The following is a 23,344-nucleotide window of genomic DNA, read 5'->3' on the forward strand; positions in this document are numbered from 1 at the left end:
TGTAAGCTACAAAACCCCTACGTATAGATAATTAATGGAGTTGAGTTACAAGCAAGAGCGGTTCCCCAAAGGCAAGACGGTCGCAACTTTCTGTCAAGCACCCAAGCCGTCATCATCATCATCTAACGTCATGAAAATTTACCCTTCTGCTTCAACTGCCTCTGTAAGTTTATTTCAAGGTGTTTCTGAGAATACTGGTAATGATTCATATAACCATGTTGTCAATCTCAACGCCTTCGATGATCCAAGCGTTGATGCCAGAGCTACGAGTTACATCTTAAGCGTTCGAGCAAGTTTTCAGGCTTGTAAGGGCTGATCGATTGAACTATAGATATATATATATATATATATAGAAGTGAATTTGCTTTTTTCTTGTTTGATCTAAATATTGAGTTTACAATGAGCGGAATGTGGTATTTGTTCCTGACGGGCGGCCAATCGTATAGCTTTGTATCGGCGAAGTGCACTGGTCGGAGATAAGCGACAATATCCATCTTCCCTATTCTTCTTTTCATTTTTATCTGGTTAAAAATGTAAAGATCCCACTTGTAAGTCTTAGGATAAAATGTCTTCTCTTATGGTGTATGTGTAATTAACGAGAAAGTCCAGAGACTTCTCAGGAGTGTGTAAACCACCACCATATTAATAAAGATCATGAAAAACAGATTGTTGTGAACACTTTTCTTGTGAGATCTAATTAATGATGCATGTCTTTATTTCATACTCCGAAATATGCTTTCACAAATAAGCACGGGCACCGGCCGGGGAAGAAATTAGTAAGGATTCGGACATGATATGAATCAACATTAAAGCGAAGTTCTTGAATTTTAAGCTTGTTTTTGTCATTCACTTTTCATTTGAATCAAACAATGTTTCATGTGCTTAACTTGATCACTTATTAAGGAGAAAGTTAAAATATTAATTAAACAATTAATTCAATAATTTTTCGTATTAATTTAAGCTTTTAAGATAAGTGAGAATAATTAACAATTCTAACAATTTCGCATTGCGAATCCAAAACCTTAATTAAATGCCGCCATAACACAAAAAATTGAAACATCTTCACGAGTTTATAACAACTTTTATGACCAAGAAACCTAAAATATGTTGTCGACAAGAACATGCATTTGAGGTCAAGGTCGATATATATACCACATTTTCAACAATTAAATTCAAAGGCATATATACTTGAGCTGCTCTTATTATCAATCTTCAGCAAAGTAATTAGGCTCGATCTCCAATAATTCTTGACTTGTGCACTAAACTTTTTGAAAGGTCTTCTTTCAGATGGAATATTTCTTGGATAGATCAAGCAATTTGGCTAGCTATATTTGCACACGTACTTGTCATATAGAAAAGTGACTCTAGATCTCAACGTCTACAAACTTTTGTTAAATCACCAAATAACAAAATCTTAAGTTAATATATGAATTTAATGATTTAATTAATACGTTAAAATTAAACTTTATACACAATATAATTCAAACACAAGCTATATACAGAGATAAAAAGGGAGATTGAGAACACAAAACACCAAATATAAAATTCAAAAAAAAAAAAGGCAGTAAATTAAGAACCAAACAAAAGCCAAAAAGCTTAGTAATTTGTTGTTGCTGAACAATTATATGATTACGATAACTATTATTGAAGTAATTGAAGATCCTTCAATGTAACTGGTGGGAGATCATCTGACGCTTAATGATAATTAATTCCATGCTGAAGAACCCTGCACTTCAAAATCCAATGTATAATACTCGATCAATATACATATATATGGCCAGATAAATACTTTATTCTATAGATCGAAGAGCATGTAGTATATATTTACACGCCATTATCGGGCATTATTCGAAAGGGTTAGGAATGCAAAGTTGCAAAAGACGAACGTATGTTGGAGAAACAGCTTATGAAATTCATGACTAAACCTAAAGCTAGGGACGAAGAACATTGTTATTTAGTGTCCAAGTGTACTGGTCTTTCATTTTTATCCTGCCTAAAAAGATCATTAGACTATTGGAACAAAAGTTAAATAGATTGATTAGATTCCTTTGGTCTGGAACTGATGCTGTAAAAGCTCAGGCAAAGGTGAGTTGGGAGCTTATTTGTGTCCCTAGGAGGGAGGGAGGGAGGATTGAAACAAGGCACCTATGATTAGGCATATATGGAATTAATCTGTTTGCAAATGCTTGATCCTCATGGGCCGGGTGGCATGGGTAAAAGAATATTTCCTAAAAGGAAAATGCTTTTAATTTGGCAAATAAAAATTCAACAAGGGTGCATGCTTTTCGTGTCGGAGAAAGCTATCCTACAACTGCGTCCGTCCTGTGGCAAGTGTTTCGTAGATTGGCACATCAATTTGTATGAAATTTGTAGTAAAATTTTGTACTACTCCAAACAATTTCCTTACAAAGAAATTCCAAACAAAAACTTTTAATTTAGACTTTATGACATGAATATTTCAACATCGATCGCTAAATAAATCGAGGTGATATTACCTTGGGTATGCGTTGCACGCATTCTCTGCCGAAATTCTTGACCTTAAGTAAACATCATGCAGCTCATGCAACTTCGATCACCTCAAAGAGAACATTAAAATACGTGTCAGACTGTAATATCCAGTGAATTACAACAACTTTTTGCATGTGTATATATATATATATAAAAGATAATAGTCTTTGAAAATCTCACTCTTTTCTGCAGGCGAGAGTTTTCCTCTTGCAGGACTCTGTGCTGCGTTTAAATAACAACAAAACTGATTTTACTTCCAAATATAAGACATAAGAATTCGAATTTGAGAAAATTAAGCGACGTGTGTGAGGTGGTAAGAGATGGTGGGTGTTAAAATATAAAACAGTTCATTTATTTATTTATTTATTTATTATTATTAAATTGATTAAGGTTCGATTTGTGTTTGCAATTTTAAAAAAATATGATTTAAAAATGACAATTTTAAAATGTGTAATTTAAAAACATAATTTTTTATAAGACATTTAAATGTTTGGCAAAATAACAATTTAACCTTTAAAATCGTAATTTATCTTTTATAATTGTCATAGTGGTCTGTTTGGCATTAGAAAATAATAATTATTCCATTCAGGTTTTTTTTTTTTTTTTTTTTTTTCTAAAACCCGCCCACCCGCATAAAACCCAGATTTGACCCGAATTGAATTAAAATTCAATTCTGACATTCTGATTAATGATTGGGACCTAGGAGAAGTTGTCTAAAAAAAAACGTGTGGGTCCCACATTTAAATAATAAAATAAAAAAACTTAAATAAAAAAAAATTAAAAGAAATTAAAAAAAAAAAAAAAAGAAAAAAAAGAGGGGTGGCCGCGCACCACCCCTGGTCACCTCTGGGGGTGGCGCCACCCCCAAAGGTCGGTAGCCACCCCTTGCATCCATTTTAAATTTTTTTTAAAAATTTTAATTTTTTTTTTTTTAAAAAAAATATTTATTTATTTTTTAATTAAACAATCAATATATAATAAATTATTATTTCACATAACTTTTCACAATACCAATCATTATACACAACTTTTCAAACTTCTAATTGTTTATTACCATTAAAAAATAATATTTTTCAATCTAAAAATTCAACACCAAAACACATTTTTTTGTCTCAAAATTTATAAATAGAATTAAAATTTAATTCTAATTGCAAAAATTTAATACCCAAACAGACTTATCCGTGGGATTTCAAGTCAGGCCTAGCATGTCAAACTTCAAGAACCACTTCAATAAATAAAATGTTAGGGTCAAGATTCCTAGAGATGAAGTTAATTAGTCCACTATTTCTGTCCTTTTTTTTTTTGTTTTTTTTGTTTTTTTTGGGCAGCATTTAGTTAAGTTAAGCCTCGAACAACACAATGGTTCCAAATTAATTAATTAGTACATATCTCACCTTCCTTTTCATCAAGGTGCTGTGCTCGGAAATGATACGTCTCTGTTGATTAATAATTAGAATAAAAAGAATTAGGCACAAAAAAATAGTCGATCTAATTAATATTATGCATGGGGTTAAAATATAAATTAAATTATTAAATTCAACTTTTTCTATCAGCTTAATTAAGCTATCAGAACAATTGATGATTTAACATGATATCAGAACCAAAAATCATTAATTCGAACATTGACTCTGTCATTCACTCATTCATTTCAATTAAATATTTAATTCACGTGTTAGGTCTCACTTATTAAAAGAGTGTTTGAACCCATGCACACGAGTTAAGAGAAGTGTTAAAATATAAATTAAATAATTAAATAAACTATTTCCAAAACGTTTAAACTCTTAAGACAAGTGATAATTTAATATGATGAATAAAAAGTTTTTTTAGCGGATTACGTACGTGGTCGAGATCTGTTCATTAAGCTATAATTTTTTTCTTTTCTTTCTTTTTTTTCTCTTATCCTATCATGATAGGATGATGTTTGAGTATATATATTTTTTTCCTACGAATAATTTACCTTTTTAGAATGGATGCGTTCAACCCCAATCTTTATCTGTCGCTCTATCTGTTTTAACTCCTTCATGCCCAACATTGATAGATCTTCTCCAGCCAAGTGCCTAAAAATTAACCATAAGAGTAATTAATTAGTTGATGATTGAGAGTGGATAATATAATAATGCATATAGCTTTTATACATACTTGAGTCTTGTCTCCAATACGTCTATTGTTCTCTTTAACTCTTCAACTTCAGTCCTCCAAAACTGTTATTGGTAGAAAATTGGAAGCAGCAAAGGATTTAGCACCAGTCACTGATCAAATGATTGAACTCGATCCACAAATAAAAAACTATTTAAAGATGAAACCATCAGCTTAATTTTTGAGGGTTTATTTGTGAAAAGGGGATTTATGCGCGCAGCATGATTTATGTATATATTCAGACAAATATAGAAGGTTTAATTCAGAGTCAGCTGGTGGCTAAGTGACAGATATATATCAATGAATTGAAGAAAAGTTGCAAGCTAGTCGTGGGGCTCAGGATTTAGTTTGAAGCATGCAAATTAATAAAATCTTCATGGCGACTCCAAACTAACTTCAGTCTTCAGTCATAATTAGCTGCATCATATCCTATCATCTCACATGCTAATCCAATTTAGACCCAATTAAAGAACATTTTTAGGTCCTATAATAATTCTGTGTGACCTATATATATATAATTGGTTGAAGAAAAGAGACAGATAGAGATAGATTAACAGCTATTATAAATCAAAGTCATGTTCATTAATTAATTATCTCAATTAATAAAGAAGATCGATCTCTATGATCACAGTGTTAGAATTAATATATGATATGGTATATATTTTTTATAGAATAATTATCTTGATCTAGGATTGATTGTAATCGCCATCAAACCTGCCTTTTTTGGCCTTTTTTTTTTTTTTTTTTTTTTTTTTTTCTTTTTTAAGGAAAAAAATGATTAGGAAGAGCATGGTATAATTAGCATACGTACGCAGTCTTGGTCACTGTATTTAACTTCAAGGTTAACTGTGACAGTAGTACTCTAACAAGTAACATCTCACTTTCATTTCATTCAATCCAAAGATAGAATTAATTTACTGTTTCAACCACAAACAGAAACATATATATATATATATATATATATATATATATATATATATAACAAGCCCAAGATAATACCTCCATTGATCTACAGCGTTGGTCAATTGATTGAGGCAATCCTCTTTCACAGCGATACTTGGCAATGGTCCTGTGCATGCTGCATCCGTTTATAACATGATCATCACAAATACAAAATATATGATTAAAACTTGTTTTACATGCACCAAAAAGAGAAGCATTTCACAGAAAAATAATGATACCAGAAAGATCAGAGGAAGAGGGTATAGATTGACTAACTCATGGCTAGCAAACTGATGAGCCTTTCCAGAGGGAGAGAAGACGAGCAGTGCAACTTCAGCATCACATAAGATGGACAATTCAAGAGCCTTCTTCAAAAGCCCATTTCTCCTCTTTGAGAAGGTCACCTGCCTACTTGTTGTGTTCTCTATTCTCTTCAGCTCCACTTTGCCTCTCCCCATTTCTTTATCCCCAACAACGTAATTTCAACGTTAAGGAATGCTACCTTTTAATAGTACTGCACCATATGCCATATGGTAATTAAGCTAAACAGCACGCGCAGCCACACACCATGCTTAATTACATATAGAGAAATGCTACTTTGTTTTCTCTTATTCTATTTTGTTGGTGTGGCATTGTCAATTAATTGACCATTGAATTTATTTTTCTTTTTAATTAAGATTAATCGATCTAAAAAGAGATTGACAATGTCACATCAGCATAAGAATAGAATAATAACAAGAGAATATCAAGTTGCAAGTCTCTTACATATATATAATGCTTAATTCTCACAAAAGAAGTTAATAAAAATGCAATTAAACGTTTGGTAAAAATACAATTTGACCTTTCAAATTGTGATTTCGTATTTAAAATTGTACATTTTTAAAAAGTCATTCAATTGCTCACGGTTCGAAAATGTTTCATTTTTTTTTTTTTTTTTTTCAAATGGATTCCCTAATAAGACATTTTTCACGATTTTGTTTAAAAACATTTTTGACCTACAAATTCGTAGGGTCAAATGCACTCTAAACAAAATGTGGTTAATTTTACATATTTAACAGTAGATTCGCTATATATATATAATGAAATGTGCTAAACTTTTCTATTTAATAATGAAGTATGATGGAAGGGATATGATCATTTGTCATTTAAAGATAAAATTTTTGACCACCTTGCCATATGGGCAATGTGATCCCCTAGTTAATTTTAAGATTTTCTTTTTAAAAAGAAAAATAAAAGTTGTTAGAAGTTATGTTTTTGAAATGGCAACATATCTCATTATAAAAAATGAAAGAAAATTTAGGAGATTGGTCTACAGTACTCTACAGTGTGACATGACGGCACTACTGATCAATCTACTTTTGATATGATCATATTCTTTCATTATTATTTGGAAGACTAATATAAATTAATTGCATTGGATATGCATGCTCAGCGTGTCCTGCTCTGATCACCACCACCATGGTTTAAAAGTTTACATTTTTTTTGGATTTGGGTTCACGATGCTCAAATATGCCTTGAATCTGGTTGTTTCACGCCTCCTCTCCATAGGCCATAGCCATGCTCTTTTTTTTAAAAAAAAAAAAAAAAAATTGCATGATAATTACTATATATCATGTAGGATGACTTGAGAAATAAAGATTTAATCAACAAATGTATAGAATCACCTATATTTCATACAACTAATTTTTATTAATAATTTTGTTCGTACATTTCACATCTTCAAAAGAAAAGAAAAAAAAAATTATAAATATCAGTGTTAGAAATTTTTAACACGACCCACAAACTCAACACGAAATTAAAGGGTACGTTAATGTTAAGAAGTCTGATCCGTTTAATTAAATGGACCGATTTAGAGTTGACTTATATAGTATTATACACATGTTTCGACACAGCTCAAACCTAACAAACAATATAATGACATGTAATTTTTGACATGACCACAAATCTAATACAAAATTAAAGAATTATAGTTGAAAAACTTGATTCATTTAATTCAATAAATTAAATTAAAATTGACTTATATAATTTAATACTTATACTTTAAAAATAAATCTAAATCCAACCGGGCAAACACGATATTCGTCATTCCTAATAAATATGCATTTAGTGGAAAGTTACTATGAGAAGCACGATTTGGAAAATTAAATAGTATCCATGAGAAGCCGACACGCAAAGATTAAGGAGCATGGAAGTGTTATCTAAGATCCTACGAGAGATCGACACGTTTCGCGGATTTGTGAATCTCCATAATGTCTTTCTGAGAATCCTTCAAAGTCTTGCTCGCCTTTTTGAGAAAATGGGGCAACAGACAACAGTCGTCTAAATATATGTTCCCCACCCCCCACCATCGTGGGGACATGATAACGCCACGCATCGTGGGCCCACCATTCTATGATGGACTCAACCTCGGACAACCAATCCCTCTTCACATGAATCATCATGATCCCTATCCTCTCACCGTTTCTCAAAACCCTACCTCAGTCCATTGAGAAGACGTGAATAGGGAAGGGGGGGTTTGTTTGGTCAACTTTTTTAAAGTTGGGACGACGGCGGCCGCCGCCGTCTGGTAGCCACTAATAGATTTGGTTGCTTTTTTTTAAGGATCTGGTAGCTTGGTCCACTAAGTTTCACTGACAGCCACTACCAAGCTACCAAATATATTAGTGGTAATTTAATCACATTGCACCATTTATATCATTAAATTTGTGAAATAAAAACTTAAATATGAAATGATTCATTTCTATTTAACTTGAAATAAAGATGATTATATTCTTCATTCTAACATGTTAAGTTAATAAGAAATTATAAATTTAATTATTTAATTAATATTTTAATTCGTCTTACATATAAGACTAGACAACACGTGAAATATAGAATAAATTGTGAGAATCAGGGCTCTCATTCACGATTTTTGTTAGGATATATACTATATTAAGTCATATGTTATTCTAAAAGTTTAAACTAATTATAAATTATAAATTTAATTAATTAGTTAATATTATAACTATTTCAAATATCATTTAATTTTATGATATAAATTGGTTCCTATCATAAGGTGGCTTTGCTCCTGAACCAAAATTTTAGCTCAAGCTTACTCTTTTATTTATTTTATTTTTTTTTTTTTAAAGCTTACTCTTTTAAGTCATGCTAAGTTGAGTTGGGTGACCCATCCTCAAAGAGGCATTGACATATTCATTACATGGGCATATATCTTCAGATGGGTAGATCACTTTTTCTTGACTTTGCACGGGGACTCCCTTTCTATAAGTCCGCTTTAATGGAAAAGATTTTTATAAAAGATTAGTACTTTTATCTTACAATTATTTTATAATAATAATACATTAATTTTAATTAATTTTTAGATTAATCATGGTTAGAAATATATATTTAAGAAATGGTTGAAACGTGATCAGCCTTGTTAGGTAATAAGAAGAAACAAATGTGTAGTCTTTAGCTATACTATTTAAATATGGATTATATACAAAATCTTTTTTCCTGCAAGAAGCTTGAATGAGAATTAAGGGTTGTTAACTTGTGAGACTTTTGACATGGAAATTTTGTTTGAACAGTAATAAGAATTGGTTGATATAATATAAAGGTGAGAGAAGATTTAAATTTTTTTAGGGGTTAACTGGAAAAGAAAAATTATTTGGAAATATGAATAAAGAAAGTTGATTTATTATTATTATTATTATTATTGTTGGAGAAATCTTTGCCAAATGGGCCCGTTTAATTTTTTGTTTTTTTTTGTTTTAAATAAAATAAAACAAGTATTAACAAACAATTAAAAACATAACATATTCACAAATTATTTTCATATTTGTGTCACATAAAATTAATAATATTATTATTATTAAAAAAAAACACCAACTTTCCAGGATTGTGACGAGACATTTCGACCTGAATAGGTATTTTCAAAAGGCTATTGTAGTAGAGTAACACAAAAGGGACTTTGTAATGAAGTGACACAAAAAGGAAGCCCATTAAATTTTATGTACCTAAATATCTTATTCATATTTGGTCGTGAAGTGACTGTTTTATAGTTACGTCTATCCTACTCCCATCTTGTGATGTCATTGCAATTAATTGACTTCCTGTTTTGCCCCTTATCATTGACTTATTTTATTGGTTAAAATCACTTTTTTTTTCTTTTTTTTTTTTTTCTTTTTTTTTTTTTTCTTTTAAGTAAAGATAAAACAAAATACAAAAATTAAGGAACTAAAAAAGAACTGGATGAAACTTTCCCAAAACAGAGGGAAAAGGATCCAAAGGAAAAAGAAGATACGGGAATGCAGCCAGAAAAAAATCTAGTTGCGACCCATTTTTTTGCCACATGATAGGCACAGAAATTTGCACTTCGATTGACAGAACTAGCAGACCAGCTAGTTGTGGATGGAATGAGAGAATGAATCTGAGAAATAGTAGCAGCAATACGCCAGTCTTTTGTGATCAAAGGATTCTGTAAAGCCAGAGTGACTGTAGTAGAATCCCCTTCTAGAATAAACGAAGTCGCGTGTATAGAAATAGCCAAATTAGTAGCCAGTAGCGCAGCAAGAGCTTCCCCAATAACTGCAGAGCAAGGAGAACTGATAAGCGAGGAACAATGGGTAATGGTACCAGAAGAGTTCCAAATCACCGCTACTTGAACTGAAAAAGAGTCCCGAATAGCAGTGTCATAGTTAATTTTGATATAAGGAAAGCTAGGTTTCTGCCAAACCTCAGGGATCCTAGGCAGGGAAGAATTCCAAGCCAATAAATGCTCCTGGACCAATTTATTAATATGAGCAGAGATAGCAAGAGCATCAGGAATCAAATCTTCATGATGCGCCTTATTCCTTGAAAACCAAATATGATCACAAGCAATCATCGCAAAAATCTGAAACTTGTGAAAATCCTCAAAAGGAATACCAATCCTTGTTGGGTTAAGGATAATTGAGAACCAATCAGTCATATTTGCAATATTAAGAGCAAGAATATCCAAAGGCCAAAAAGATTGGCGCCACACAACTCTAGCAATAGGACAAGCAAAAAAGAGATGCAGAATAGAATCTATAGGGCCAGAGCATAAAGAACAAGAAAAATCCATAGGAGTGGAGAGCATAGACTGAGAGATTCTAAACTTAGTAGGAATAATATCCCAAATCATCTTCCAAAGAAGTAACTTTAAACGATGATTGATGTTAAGCTTCCATAAAGATTTCCAACTAGAGGGAGGGAGAGGGGAAGGTGGGTGATGAGAGGAAGGGGAAAGAAGATGATGAGCAGATTTAGTTGAAAAAATACTTGTGGAAGATGGAGTCCACAAACAAGAATCAACAGTGGACCTAATGGGAATTTTCAAAATCTCAACCACAGTGGCAGAAGAGAAAAGGAAATGTAGCAAATCAAGGCGCCAAGTCATGGAGAGAGGAAAAATAAGATCAGCAATGTGAAAAGGATGAGAGTGAGGGATGTGAGGTAAACGAGGGGTAGGAAGGAAAGTAACAATGGTGGGAATCCAGGGTGAAGTCCAAATAGGCAGGCTGGAATTAAAATGTGGAACAAAACAAGACCCTTTAGCAAGTAGAGGGATAATGGATTTAATCCCATTCCAAACCCAAGAGCCAGAACCTAGAGGACAGGATAAGAGATTACCATATTTGATATATTTTTCCTGGAATAGAGGAACCCAAATGCTGGCATGATTTGTAAGAAGCTTCCAACAAGGCTTAGAAATAAGAGATAAATTGACATCTTTCATCAGCCGAAAACCTAAACCACCCTGATCCTTCGGAAGACAAAGCGAAGACCAAGACTTGAGAGATAAGTTACGAGCCTTGTTGTATGGAAAACCCCACCAGAAATTCTTGAAAGCAATATCCAACTTATGGCAGAAAGCATCAGGGAGTAGGAAAGTACTCATTGCATAAGAGGGGATAGAAGAAGCCACCACTTTAACTAATACTGTTTTACCTGCTTGAGATAATGTCTTGGAACGTCATCTCCCAATTCTACCTTGAACCTTTTCCAAAATATCAGAGAAAGCAGCCACTTTGGATTTGCCAAATAATAGAGGAAGACTAAGATGTCTAGCAGTTGCAGGAGTAACATCCTACGGAAGAATATTCTGGATGGCAGTGATAGTAGAAGAAGAAGTGTTTTTGCTAAACAAAATATTGACTTAAACATGATTCACAGATTGCCCCGACCAGAGACAATACTTGTCAAGACAAGATTTAATAGTAGTAGCTTCGGAAGAAGTAGCAGTTGAGAAAATAATCAAGTCATCAGCAAACAGTAAATGATTCAATGGAGAGCATGCTCGAGCAATTTTAAAACCCCGGAGGGAACCAAACAGAAGCCTGGAAATAACCTCTGATCCAATAATAAAGAGAAATGGAGAAAGGGGATCACCTTGTCTGAGTCCCCGAGAGGGGGAAAATAATCCAAAAGGGCTGCCATTCAACAGAATAGAGAATGAAAAAGTGGAGATACATAGACGAACCCAGTTTATCCAACGAGAGTGAAAGCCAAGTTTATGAAGAATAGCCAGTAGAAAAAACCATTCCATCTTGTCAAAAGTTTTTTCCATATCGAGATTGATTGCCATCAGACCACCACGTCCCCTCTTAGATTTGAGAGTGTGTAGCATTTCATGAGCTAAGATAGAGTTATCTTGAATATGACGATGATGAACAAATGCTACCTGAAAAGGAGATATAAATTTGGTAAGTAATGGCTTGAGCCTATTAGAAAGCAATTTTGAGATAATATTATAAATAATATTGCATAGACTAATAAGGCGAAAATGCTGAACAGAAGAAGCGCCAATCTTTTTTGGAATCAGAGCTAAGAAGGTATGATTCTGTTCCCTAAGAAGCTGATTATGCCGAAAGAAATTCCAAATAGCATTTAGAACAGTGGTCTTGATAGTATCCCAATAGATCACATAAAATAAAGCAGTGAAACCGTCAGGACCAGGAGCTTTTAAACGCCCCAAACTAGATAGAGCCTCAAAAATCTCAGATTCTGTAGGAATAGCACAGAGAGAAAGATTATCATCATCTGTAATAGAGCAGTCAAAAAGATCCAGTAGCTCAGGAGAAAGAGGAAAATTAGTAGAAGTGTAAATATGCTTGAAATGGGAAACAAAGCTTCTACCAATCATATTCCTGTTAGAGATCCAACCAGATGGCGTAAAAATACGATCAATAGAATTCCGCCGTCGACGAATGAGAGTACTAGTATGAAAAAATTTGGTATTAAGATCCCTACAGGTTAACCAAAGTTCCCTAGATTTATTCTTCCAAAGAGATTCCTCATGTTGTAGATACTCAGAGAGTAAAGACTTGAGATGAAGTTCGAAGGCCAAGGTAGAATCATTTGAGGGGCCTTGTTGAGTGTCATCAAGCAATTTTAGAGTAGAAACAATCTTTGCATGAATATCCCCAAAATAATGCTGATTCCAGTATTTCAGAGCCTTTTTAGTATGCTTAAGTTTTTTGGTTAAACAAAATGAAGGAGAACCAGAAGTAGCAAGAGACCAAGCTTCCAAAATGACTACCCTACAAGAAGGATCCCGAGTCCAAAATTCCTCAAAGCGGAAAGGGCGAGGGAGGGAAGGGGTGGGTAGGCATGTGTTCAGAATAATGGGGTTATGATCGGAAGAATAGGCTGGTAAATGTGTAACAGAGAAATTGGGAAAGGATTGAATCCAGGAAAAAGAAGCAATGGCCCTATCTAGGCGTTATTTGATCAGACTAAGTCCCTGACGATTATTGGACCATGTATAAGGATTACCAGAGAAGCCTAAGTCAATCATACCCATAGAATTAATAAACCGAGTGAAGCAGTTATCGAAATTGCTCTGAAAAGGCCGGCCACCAAACTTATCAACAGAGGTAGTAATAGCATTAAAATCACCCAGACAAAGCCAAGGGTCATTAAAAGAAATACCATAATCAGCAAGGTTTGTCCAAAAGTCCGAGCTATTTTTCTGATAAGGGGGCCCATAAACAAAGGAAATCATCCATTTTACATTAGTATCAACAGGGAAACACCAAGCACATATTATAGCAGGAGATACAACAAAAGTAGTAAGATTTACATCATTCTTTCAGGCTAGCAAAAGACCATCTCTAGAAGAGGAGAGAGGGGCCTGAACTAGATTAGAAAACCCAAGCTGCAGCAAAATAGAAGTAACAACAGATGTAGCAATTTTAGTTTCAGACAAAAAAAATAACATCAGGGTGATTAAGCCGGATGATGGCCCTGAGACTACGAATTGTAGAGATTTTGGCTAGCCCTCTACAATTCCAAGATAGAAACTTCATGGTACTGGAGGGGGCATGGTTAAACCAGTCGCCTCAATTGTTGGAGAAGTGTCTAAACTTGTGACAGCAGAATCACGAGCATCAACCAATACAAGCTGAGTAACACTACGTGCTTTACTAACAGCCTTGTAGACAATTTTAGCTGCAGTAGACGATTCTGGATAAATTAACATATCAACCTGTGTGGAAGCAGCTAAGGCCACATGAGAGTGCTTCAAAGAAGACAAAGAAGCAGCAGCAATGTCCATTCGATCTTGTAAGTGCCTGTGAGAGGAAACAGGGGAAGAGGACCGACGCTTCGAAGGGGGAGATGGTAAGTCTAAATCACTAGTTACAGTATGTCTCTTTTTGCCCACAGAGTGTGAGGAACAGCTAGGAGAGAGAGGGGGGAGTGCGAGGGAGCACTGGCACGAGGGGAGCCAGTTGGTGTTTTCGGTGGATATGGGTGATATCGGGAACCAGAAGGTGAAGATTTCCTTGGGGGAGAATCAGTCGGGTGGAAAATGGGTGGATTGAAAAAGGGGGGGCGATTGAAATGGAGGAGACTTTAAGGGGAAGAATCTGTGGCTAGTTGGAAGGGTGGTGGAGGCAAAAGAAACGTGGCCTGAGATAAAGAGGATGGGCTGGGTAAAGGGGAGGAAAGGTGGGCAGATGGGCCAGTGGGCAAAAAGCTATGAGGAGAGAGCCCAGACATCAGCCGGGCCAAAGGAGACCGATCCACCAAGTCAGCATTAGTAGTAGGTGAAAAAGTCGTTGCAGAGAAAAGCCCCTTACCTCGATCAGAACCAGTCAACAAAGGAGGAGTGACTTGGGGAAAATAACCAACAGCAGGCGACGTGACCACACCCTGTCCATGGAATTGCAAGTATGGGTTGTAAGAGCCCACGTGAGGGAAAAACTCTGTTCGAGGCGGTGCAGGTTGAACGTACGGAGCAGCTTGTTCAAGAAGTTGAACTGGTTGGTGGAGAGAATTTGACGTCATCTGTAAGGAAGAAGATGATGACCCCGCCAGACCTGAAGCAAAAACTAGAGCAGAGGAGAGTTCCGACTTTGTGGAGGTGGACCCAGGAAGAGCAGGGGCAGGATCAGATCGAGTCCTTAAACCTGGAGAAGGAGCGAGCCTCGGACCAGATAGAACAAAGGCACGAAGTGAGATGCCATACTTATCTAGGGGACCTTGAGGTGGAGGTGCAGGGCAGAAAGATTTCCTGTGACCGATCAATCCACAAATAGTACAATAGTCTGCCAATCGGTCATAGAGGTAACGAACCCAAGTAGCAGAACAACCTGCACGTGGTAGAGAAAACCTAGGAACTAGAGGGTTGCGAGTGCCAATAGCAACCCGAATCCGAAGGTGGTGAGTGCCAATAATACCTTTTGTGGAACCATTGTCAACAGCTAGCACCTCACCAAGAGAAAGGCCAATACTTGCAGCATTACATGTTGTCATATTTTGGAGAGGAAGACCATGAATCTGGACCCAGAAAGCACAAATATAGAGCTCAACCTCTTCAAAAGTAAGATGAGGAGACCAGGGAGTTAAAACAATAAGAGAACCTTTATAATTCCAAGGACCTAACTCCATAATCTTTTTGACATGAGTTTGCTGAGAGACTGTAATAAGATACTTGTTATCAGGAAGATCATCAATCTCAAAAGGATGAGCAAACTTCCAGGAATGAACCAAGGACTCCTGTAACCAATAAGCAGGGGGCGGTTTAGAAGACAGGACTTTACCTATAAGCCTGTGGAGAGCTTGGTGTGGATTGACCAGAGGTAACGATTCCAGGGAAGAGGGATTGTCACAGTTTAGGGCTTCTGTACCAGCGATTAGGTCTTGAAGGTTGAACGGAGATAAATCCATCAGTAAGGTTGAAAACAGGAAAGGAAGAGTTTTTAAGGAGCAGAAAATCCAAAGAAGGAAGAAGAGAAAATAAAATACCTAACTCTGGGTTAGAGAGAAGGTGGTGTTTCTCTCACTAGAGAGAGTTTTTTTTTGAGTCTATCGGTATGCGGCACTTATTAAACACGGTTAAAATCACTTGCTAAGGTTGTTTTGGCCCTTCTATATAAATTTATGTAAAAATGTAGCTGAATTTACCTAGTTATTTTAATCTAAAAATTAGTGAGCTGTTGTAATGCTCACACACATTTCACACACACACACACACAAAAAAAAAAACAAAAAAACCTAAAATTAGTATACAACTTGTTGACACGTGTTAGTATGTGATTGGAGTCATATTAGCTACTAAAAAAAATTTAACGCCCTCTAAACATATTCGATCACGTGTCAAAGAGTTTTCTATCATTATTCCAAACTTGATCTACAGAGGAAGCCATAACTTGACATAATCATAAATCCATTCTTTCATCAATCTGAACAACTCTATAACAAACAATTACCATTTATAGGAAAAAAAATCTGGCATATTCTATTGCTCTTACAAAAGCACACCACAATTTGTTACACCCAATAATTACTTTAAATATGTTCGGGTTTTTTTTTTTTTTTTTTTTTTTTTTAATTTACAGAACCTAAGCCAAATTCCTAAAATAATGCTCTTTGAGCTTCTTAAAAGCTTCAAAAATAGTTAAAATGAAGATACCTTTAATATTTAATGCCAACGACTTTCATTAATAAGCCGATCAATCATGAACGTTTGGCCTTTATTAAATCACTCCCTGGGGTTTAAAATCAAATCAATTCTGAAGATTTAATTTATTATCAAATCTATATTTTATGAAGGGATGACACGTCATACCCAATAGTAACAAAAGGTTGTTAATGTTGATATGGGAAAAATTTAATCAAGGGAGCCATTGCAAAGTTCCGCTAAGCTACTTTCCACACAAATGAAGCCATCATTTGTAAATATTATAGCGATGTCCTTTTTGATCAAAGAGAAATCTTTAGGAAAATTTGCTCATCTAAGATTTTGTTCCTTTACCCCTTCTAGGACAAGGATGAGGTAAAAATCTAGTAATCTACGATGTTCAAGAGTCCCATGTGAATTTATCCATTAATTCAATTGGTCGATGAAAGCTTAATAATATTATATTATTACTTCAAAAAAAAAAAAATGCCTGTTAAACCGATCAGTAACTAGAAGAGACTGTTGTTTACATTTCCACCAGTAAGCAAACTGAAAAATGGATCGTCCTTGGCACCACCATTGGTTTCATTTTCCCTGAAGCTGGCCATAACGTTTGTGGCTGATAGTGGAGGATTTTTCACATTCGTCGTCAATACCGGAGGATTTTTCACCGAGACAAAAGCTACTTTTCTTGATACAGAAGTAATTTTCAAAGAATTTGAACTTGGAGACAACTCTGAGTCTGCAACCAAACCACCTTTCTCCAGGAGTTTCGTGCTAGGGATAGTTGCATCCACCGAACCATCTCCTACTTCTGTACAACCTTCGACTGCTGCCTCCCCATTGTCACCCTCCATGGAAGGGCCTGCCAGCAAATCAGTCTTGTCCTCCTTGATGTGAGATGAACCTTTCTCAGCCATTTGGTCTGCATCCACTATCTTGGGAACAAGTTCATCATCTATAAAAGAGTCATCACTTGGTAAAATATGATAGCCAAGACCCCATAAAACAGCAGACAGGAGGAAACCAGTGGTTAAGGCAGTGATTATAAGGCACGTTTACCATGTACTTCTTTATTTATGTGGTTCTTATCCTCCCAAATGGATAGACATACATGGAGATTGAGTTTTCAATCTGTTAAAAATCCAATCGAACCCAATCTAGGCCTAAACCAAATAAATCCGTGTGTGGGGGGATAAGGAATTGTAACCCTAGGGCATAAGGAATTCCTTTGACTCTTGCACACAAGTTATCAGATCCGTGAACTCACTCTTCAGCAACAAAATTGGGCAGGGTTATATAATATGGATGGGGATTACTAGTCTTGAACTCAGATCTACAAGCATAATTTTAATGTTTGTCGTGCAGATCCATATTATCTAAAAGGAAGCACCGGATGTTAAATTATTCAATAAAGCCACATTTCACCAAATGAATATCCACATTCATGTGTGGCATAGACAGCCACCGTTTAGTCATGACTTGATGAACAAAATAGACAGCAATATCAAACTTACTACATCAGAATACGAAAAGCATATGGATGAACCAGGAAATATTTGCCCCATGGGTAGTTGAAAGACGTGTGGAACGTGCAATAACACCTGAAGCTGATTTTTCTAGGAAATAAAGGAGGAAAGAGGAGGTGGGGGGAGTTCAGGGAGGAGGGGTGAGGACGAGAAGAAGGCCATGAAAATGCGTACCTCCAAGAAAGGACTCAATACTTTGATACTTTACAGCCAATGCTCCTAAAGAAGCATCTTCTTTAAGATCCCCCTCTTGACTTCCAGTCTTGCTCTCATGCATCCTCTCAAGTAATACAAACTTATCTGATTTCCATACACACTCTAGGCTGACAAATTCGTCATTGTTTGGATAAAACTCCCTGAAGACCTGCATGGGTCATAGCAAGACAAGAGGGTGAAAAAATGAAAATAGAATAAAACAAGAAGAAAAGAACTTATAAGCAAAAAGGCATCTAAAAGAGTAAAATATTGACCAGGAGAATTAGTAAAACCCAAAGAGGTGCAGACCAACCTCAATTCCTTCCTGGTTTATCTTTATACATTGCTTCTTCTGGGAGAGATAAGAAACCATGTTGAATACTGAAACAACATCAAGTAATATCTGTACAAGAAACACAAATAAAAGTTTAATCGGAAGAAACAGCTTAGTTCCATTCTTTAGCTGGCAGCTCCAATACAAATCTAACAACTTAAGACTCCTTAATAACAACCCATTAATTTAAAAGATTATTGGTAACATTTATGTCTAAAGGTTTTTCTAAGTAATTGACCCCAAGAGGAGGGGAATGGGAAATTCAAACTATTGACCTCCTCTTCATGAGGCTTGGTCCTAGCCGATTAAGTTACCCCTTGGGGTTAACATTTATGCCTAAAGTACAAATGTTCATTCTTAGTTGGGCCGCTGAGATCCTTTCCTGACATTCCAACCTAGTTTCATTTGATTTCATTTTCTAAATGTTGCTGGAAGGTATGCTCAAATGGCACTTCCTCCCTTTATAGCAAGGTGGAGGGCAGGCCGTGGGTTCAAGTCCCACTAGGTGCGTGTGAACTTACCAATAAAAAAAATCTGCTGGAAGATGCTCTGTGTACCCATGTCATGCATCTATATCTTTGTTCTTGACATATAACATCCAAATTTCATCCTTTAGGAATATGGGTATTTAAGATGGGACTATTACATAGACCAACTCAATTAACGTGGTCATATGGCTCAAACCAGCACAACTTGGTGTGAAATCTACAGTAGGAATGTCAACTCTTAGAAGAAGAATAAAAAATTACCTGTTGAACCAAAACTCGAAGGCGTGCGAGCAGACCCAAAATTGTCAGAGAAAATCCCATGAAAAAGGATCGAGCAAGCAAGATAGATATCTCACTGTGGAATAGTCAAGGGTGAAAACATTGAATGACACTTTTTATTTTTCTTTTTATAAATATCACATGATGCAATTTTGAAAATCTATTCTTGCATCATCCAAATATAAGAGAGGGAACATGTTTATCTTTCTTATACGTAGAAAAGCCACAGGGTGCATCCACACAACAATGGTGAAGGTGGTAAAACATAAGAAAGGGAAAATATTTGTGCTAAGTATAAGAAAGAGAGTTTTGTGTTTGTGTAGATGCTTGATAACAGAAAAATATGAGCTTGAAATAACATCCAAAAAGGCCCGACCGCATATAAAAATGGCCCACTTCCAAAAATATATTTTCTATTTATAAATAATATGGATAACTAAGTATTTAACAAATAAATAAAGGATACGTAGCTGCCATCAACATGGGCTCAACCATCTGCAAGAGAAACACAGCACATATTACTATATCAAACACAAGTAATCCGTGCTAAAAAATGGTTCGGTGATGCCCTCAACAAAATCATATGGTTCATTGCAACATGAAGTCCTGTAGAAGCATTATTCAATTTGGCTGCCTCCTAGTTAGAAAGCCATGGAGCAGACCTCAATTGACTTGGGATTTGAGTAAGTTGAGTCTTTCAGATTCGGCATGTTGAAACAGTTACTTGCCATTCAAAACTTCTATTAGCCATAATTACTTTGACAAGGGCTACATCATAATTTTTTTTTTTTAACAGTCCAAAATTTAATGTAAAGTGCCCAGCTCGGAGGACTATTGATTTTACTTCTTAGTAGAGTTGCTTATCTATTAAATTGCATGGACTAATAAAGATCACACATCTTTATCAGTTAAAAAGAAGGAAAATAAGTTAGATATTTCCAAACAAAAAAATAGAATCAGATTGGGCATCTTATTAAAAATGAAGAACAAACATCTGGCATGAAATCAATATTTCAGTAGCTCAGAGAGATAGAAGAGAGAGATTTCTAACCATGTTGAGTCAAAATAACCCTGCTGGCATGAACAATAACAGCAATAAACACCGAGAAGAGGAATTACAAGTGAAATGCAAGATCAAACCTGTGATAGTAGGCGTGCAGCTCCCAAAAGTCGCTCTGTAAAATTATGTTTTCCACTATCACATTTTCTCCTCTTTAAACTGTGAAAAAATTAGTCAATAACTAGAAACTAAACATATTACCTATATGAGCAAGCATATGAACAATTTTCATTGCAAAGTACATATTCAAAATTTAAAAATGAGGGTATCACATAAATACTCGGGAAAATGGGGTCATGCATAACATATCCAGATAGAAAGAGAGTCAAAGCTCATCTCATTATTCCCCTTCCCCAACTTTAAAACATATTGGCCATAACAAATTGAAAAGGCAATTATAGTTCAGATGGCAGAGAAAGTAGTTTTCTTTTTCTTCTTCTTCCATTTACATGACTAACATGTAGGAGTAGTTGTTCAGGTCTGGTTTATACAATATCATGAGGCACAGGAAGGTAGCTAGTGGGCCAAGGACATGGCAAAACAATAACAAGATGAATTCTCAGAAAATAAAGAAATAAATAACAAGATGAACTGCCTGTTTAGGCTTTCTAAACCTCATCTATATCCAACTTATTTATTCCTTGTTGATGGTAAAGCCTGACTCTTTCCTATCCACACCTCTTTATCACCAAAGCATCCCTCTACTTTTAAAAGAGACTGTCCAATTTTTGTCCTATCCTTCCCAACCATTAAAAAAGTACACAAGCCAAAAATTACTACTCTAAATGCTTTATCAGTACCTCAATTTCTTCTGGTCGCCTGTTAATACTGTCTTCGATACAGACATCAATAATTTCATTTGTTTGCAATTAAAGGTAAGTTCTGTGTTTCTCATCCCAGAACCATCGTACATATCAGTACCAGACCCAGCATTTCATACATGCTCATCAAGCCCCTATAAGCTTTTATGGACGTCTTATTACCATGTAGTACTGTATTTGAAAGGAACTCCCAAACACACGATGATGCTTTAGTTTCAGTAAACTACAAATGCCATTAACCCACCTGAAGAAAGCACGATAAGACTAAGTTTCAGCAGACAGCACACCACATTTGGTCTCTGCCTATGGTTTTTTGACAGACATCCCAATTCTAAGGCCAATAAAACCATATAAAATCATGTACACATGCATTGTGTTTCCACAGGAAATAAACACTTGTCAAGGGATATGCACAAGCAAGCTCATGATACTCAAGTCAAATAGCAACAACAATATTGCCAAACTTGCTTCTTAGCCTGCATCAAAAGTTAGCATTCAAATTAAAGAACTAATCTTACAGCAGATTCTGCAACAAGCGTAAGACTTTCTCTGTTAAATTTAGTAAGTATCCATAACATAAAATTAATCATGCCATCCCATAATGTAAAACCTGTGTGCCAGCCATTCTTGATTTTCTATGGTAAGCTCGCTTCACATTCACATGCAAGTATCTAAACATTCATAGTGCACAATCCATCAATTTAATGATTATGCCCTACACGAGGCATGAGAAATTTTACCTTTCTAAAAGATGCACCTTTTGTTTAGCTCTCTTCCCAGTGATAACTAAAAAGCAAGAATCTACTAGCTCCTCCAACTTAGCTGATTGCAGCAGCCTTAAATCCCTCCTCACCTAACATCCCAAACAGGTAATGTGAAGTGCAGAAACACATAAAAAATCCGTGACATGTACAACCTAGTGCTGTATTTGGCCATAAGTAATAATGTAGGAACTACTTATCAAACGTAATAATGTAGTAACCAAAAAGAATTTTTTTTTTAAAAAAAAAAAAATTCCTAAACTGCTAATTATGTGCTACCCAATAAAAACTACCAGTAAACTTAGCCAATTTACAGCTATTGGGCAAACTAGAAGCAAATATTTTTGCATATTTAGCGCATCATAATGACAAACTTCTTCTCTTTTCTTGTCTTTTCATCAGTTATCTCACAGACCAAACAAACCAAACAGAGAGTAAGCTTCTTAAAACTTAAAAGGAAAGTAAGGAATATGAACCTTCAAAAGATACTGGAAATAGGAGCAACGCCTATGCTGGTTCTTGTTCTTGTACACCATTCTTTCAAGAATGCCGCACTCTACTTGGAGCTGACCAAGCATAGACGTTAAGCTCTCCTCAAGTGTTTCAACTTCGGAATCCATACAATCTCTCTGTACGTGATTCTGATTAGACACATGCACGACTCAGTACTGTAACAGAAACCCAAAATCTCAAAAGTATATGAAAGTTGAGCTAGGGTGAGAATGCGGTGCCGTGTGCTGTGCTGATTGTGCGGCAGTGGGCTATTGCTCAGCCGTTACCTGTAGTGCTGCGTGTTGTGGTTGGGTTGCTTTTGAGCGTGTGTGGATCGTCGTCGAAGTGTGCGGTGGAAGACGGCGCTGCTCCGGTGGGTGCTGGTGAAGATCCGAGCGACGTGCGGTGTGCTTCGGTGGTGCGGTGGCTGCTGAGTATCCGGTATTCCGGTGCCCGGCGGACGCGGAGGTGTGCGGCTGTGGGAGGTAACCGTGCTTGGCGTTGCAAAATTTTCTCAAGTTTCTAGACTCTGCGTGTGTAAAAATAGAGAAGACAGTGGTGTTTGGGTGCCTTTTTATCATACGGGTTTGCTTCTATTCCAGCTCAAGAATAGCTTATTCAAGTTTATGGGGTTAGAGTTGAAGTGTTTGGTTACAAGCTTACTCTGCCTTTATTCCAATTTTAATCTAACTCGAGTATAGCCTGATCTGAGTAAGGCCAAAAAAATAATAATTAAAAAATTAAATAAATAAATAAAATAAAATTATATCCTTTACTCCCAGAAATAAGAGAGACATTGATATTGCTTTTCGAAATTTCGGATACATTTGGATTTGTAATTCGAAAAAGTGTGATTTTAAAATAGAGATTTTAAAATATGCGATTTGAAA

General features: G+C 35.6%; 2 protein-coding genes across 4 annotated transcripts; both read right to left on the minus strand.

The window, feature by feature from the left end:
• Positions 1–1,480: 1,480 nt before the first annotated feature.
• Positions 1,481–6,044, minus strand: LOC133875532 (truncated transcription factor CAULIFLOWER A-like). 2 transcript variants are annotated; one of them, XR_009901460.1, is made up of 8 exons: positions 5,863–6,044; positions 5,644–5,722; positions 4,648–4,709; positions 4,466–4,565; positions 3,903–3,944; positions 2,689–2,725; positions 2,496–2,566; positions 1,481–1,726 (listed from the first exon to the last, which is right to left on the minus strand). XR_009901460.1 is itself a non-coding variant. In XM_062313700.1 (8 exons), exons 1-8 carry the CDS (start codon positions 6,042–6,044, stop codon positions 1,696–1,698), a joined length of 609 nt encoding a protein of 202 aa, XP_062169684.1. In that variant the 3' UTR covers positions 1,481–1,695. The 2 variants fall into 2 exon arrangements, 1 of the variants encoding a protein (XP_062169684.1); XM_062313700.1 differs by having other exon boundaries at positions 2,689–2,730.
• A 10,863-nt stretch (positions 6,045–16,907) lies between these two features.
• On the minus strand, positions 16,908–23,022 carry LOC133876498 (uncharacterized). Of its 2 annotated transcripts, none has more exons than XM_062314788.1 (9): positions 22,742–23,022; positions 22,439–22,603; positions 21,942–22,054; positions 20,461–20,539; positions 19,787–19,815; positions 19,303–19,396; positions 18,533–18,622; positions 18,199–18,388; positions 16,908–17,453 (listed from the first exon to the last, which is right to left on the minus strand). In XM_062314788.1, exons 2-9 carry the CDS (start codon positions 22,580–22,582, stop codon positions 17,005–17,007), a joined length of 1,188 nt encoding a protein of 395 aa, XP_062170772.1. In that variant the 5' UTR covers positions 22,583–22,603; positions 22,742–23,022; the 3' UTR covers positions 16,908–17,004. The 2 variants fall into 2 exon arrangements, with proteins under 2 accessions (XP_062170772.1, XP_062170773.1); XM_062314789.1 differs by having other exon boundaries at positions 22,439–22,630; positions 22,742–23,008.
• Between the last annotated feature and the right edge of the window lie 322 nt (positions 23,023–23,344).

This window comes from Alnus glutinosa, chromosome 8, assembly GCF_958979055.1.
Source record: "Alnus glutinosa chromosome 8, dhAlnGlut1.1, whole genome shotgun sequence".
Classification (NCBI taxonomy): domain Eukaryota; kingdom Viridiplantae; phylum Streptophyta; class Magnoliopsida; order Fagales; family Betulaceae; genus Alnus; species Alnus glutinosa.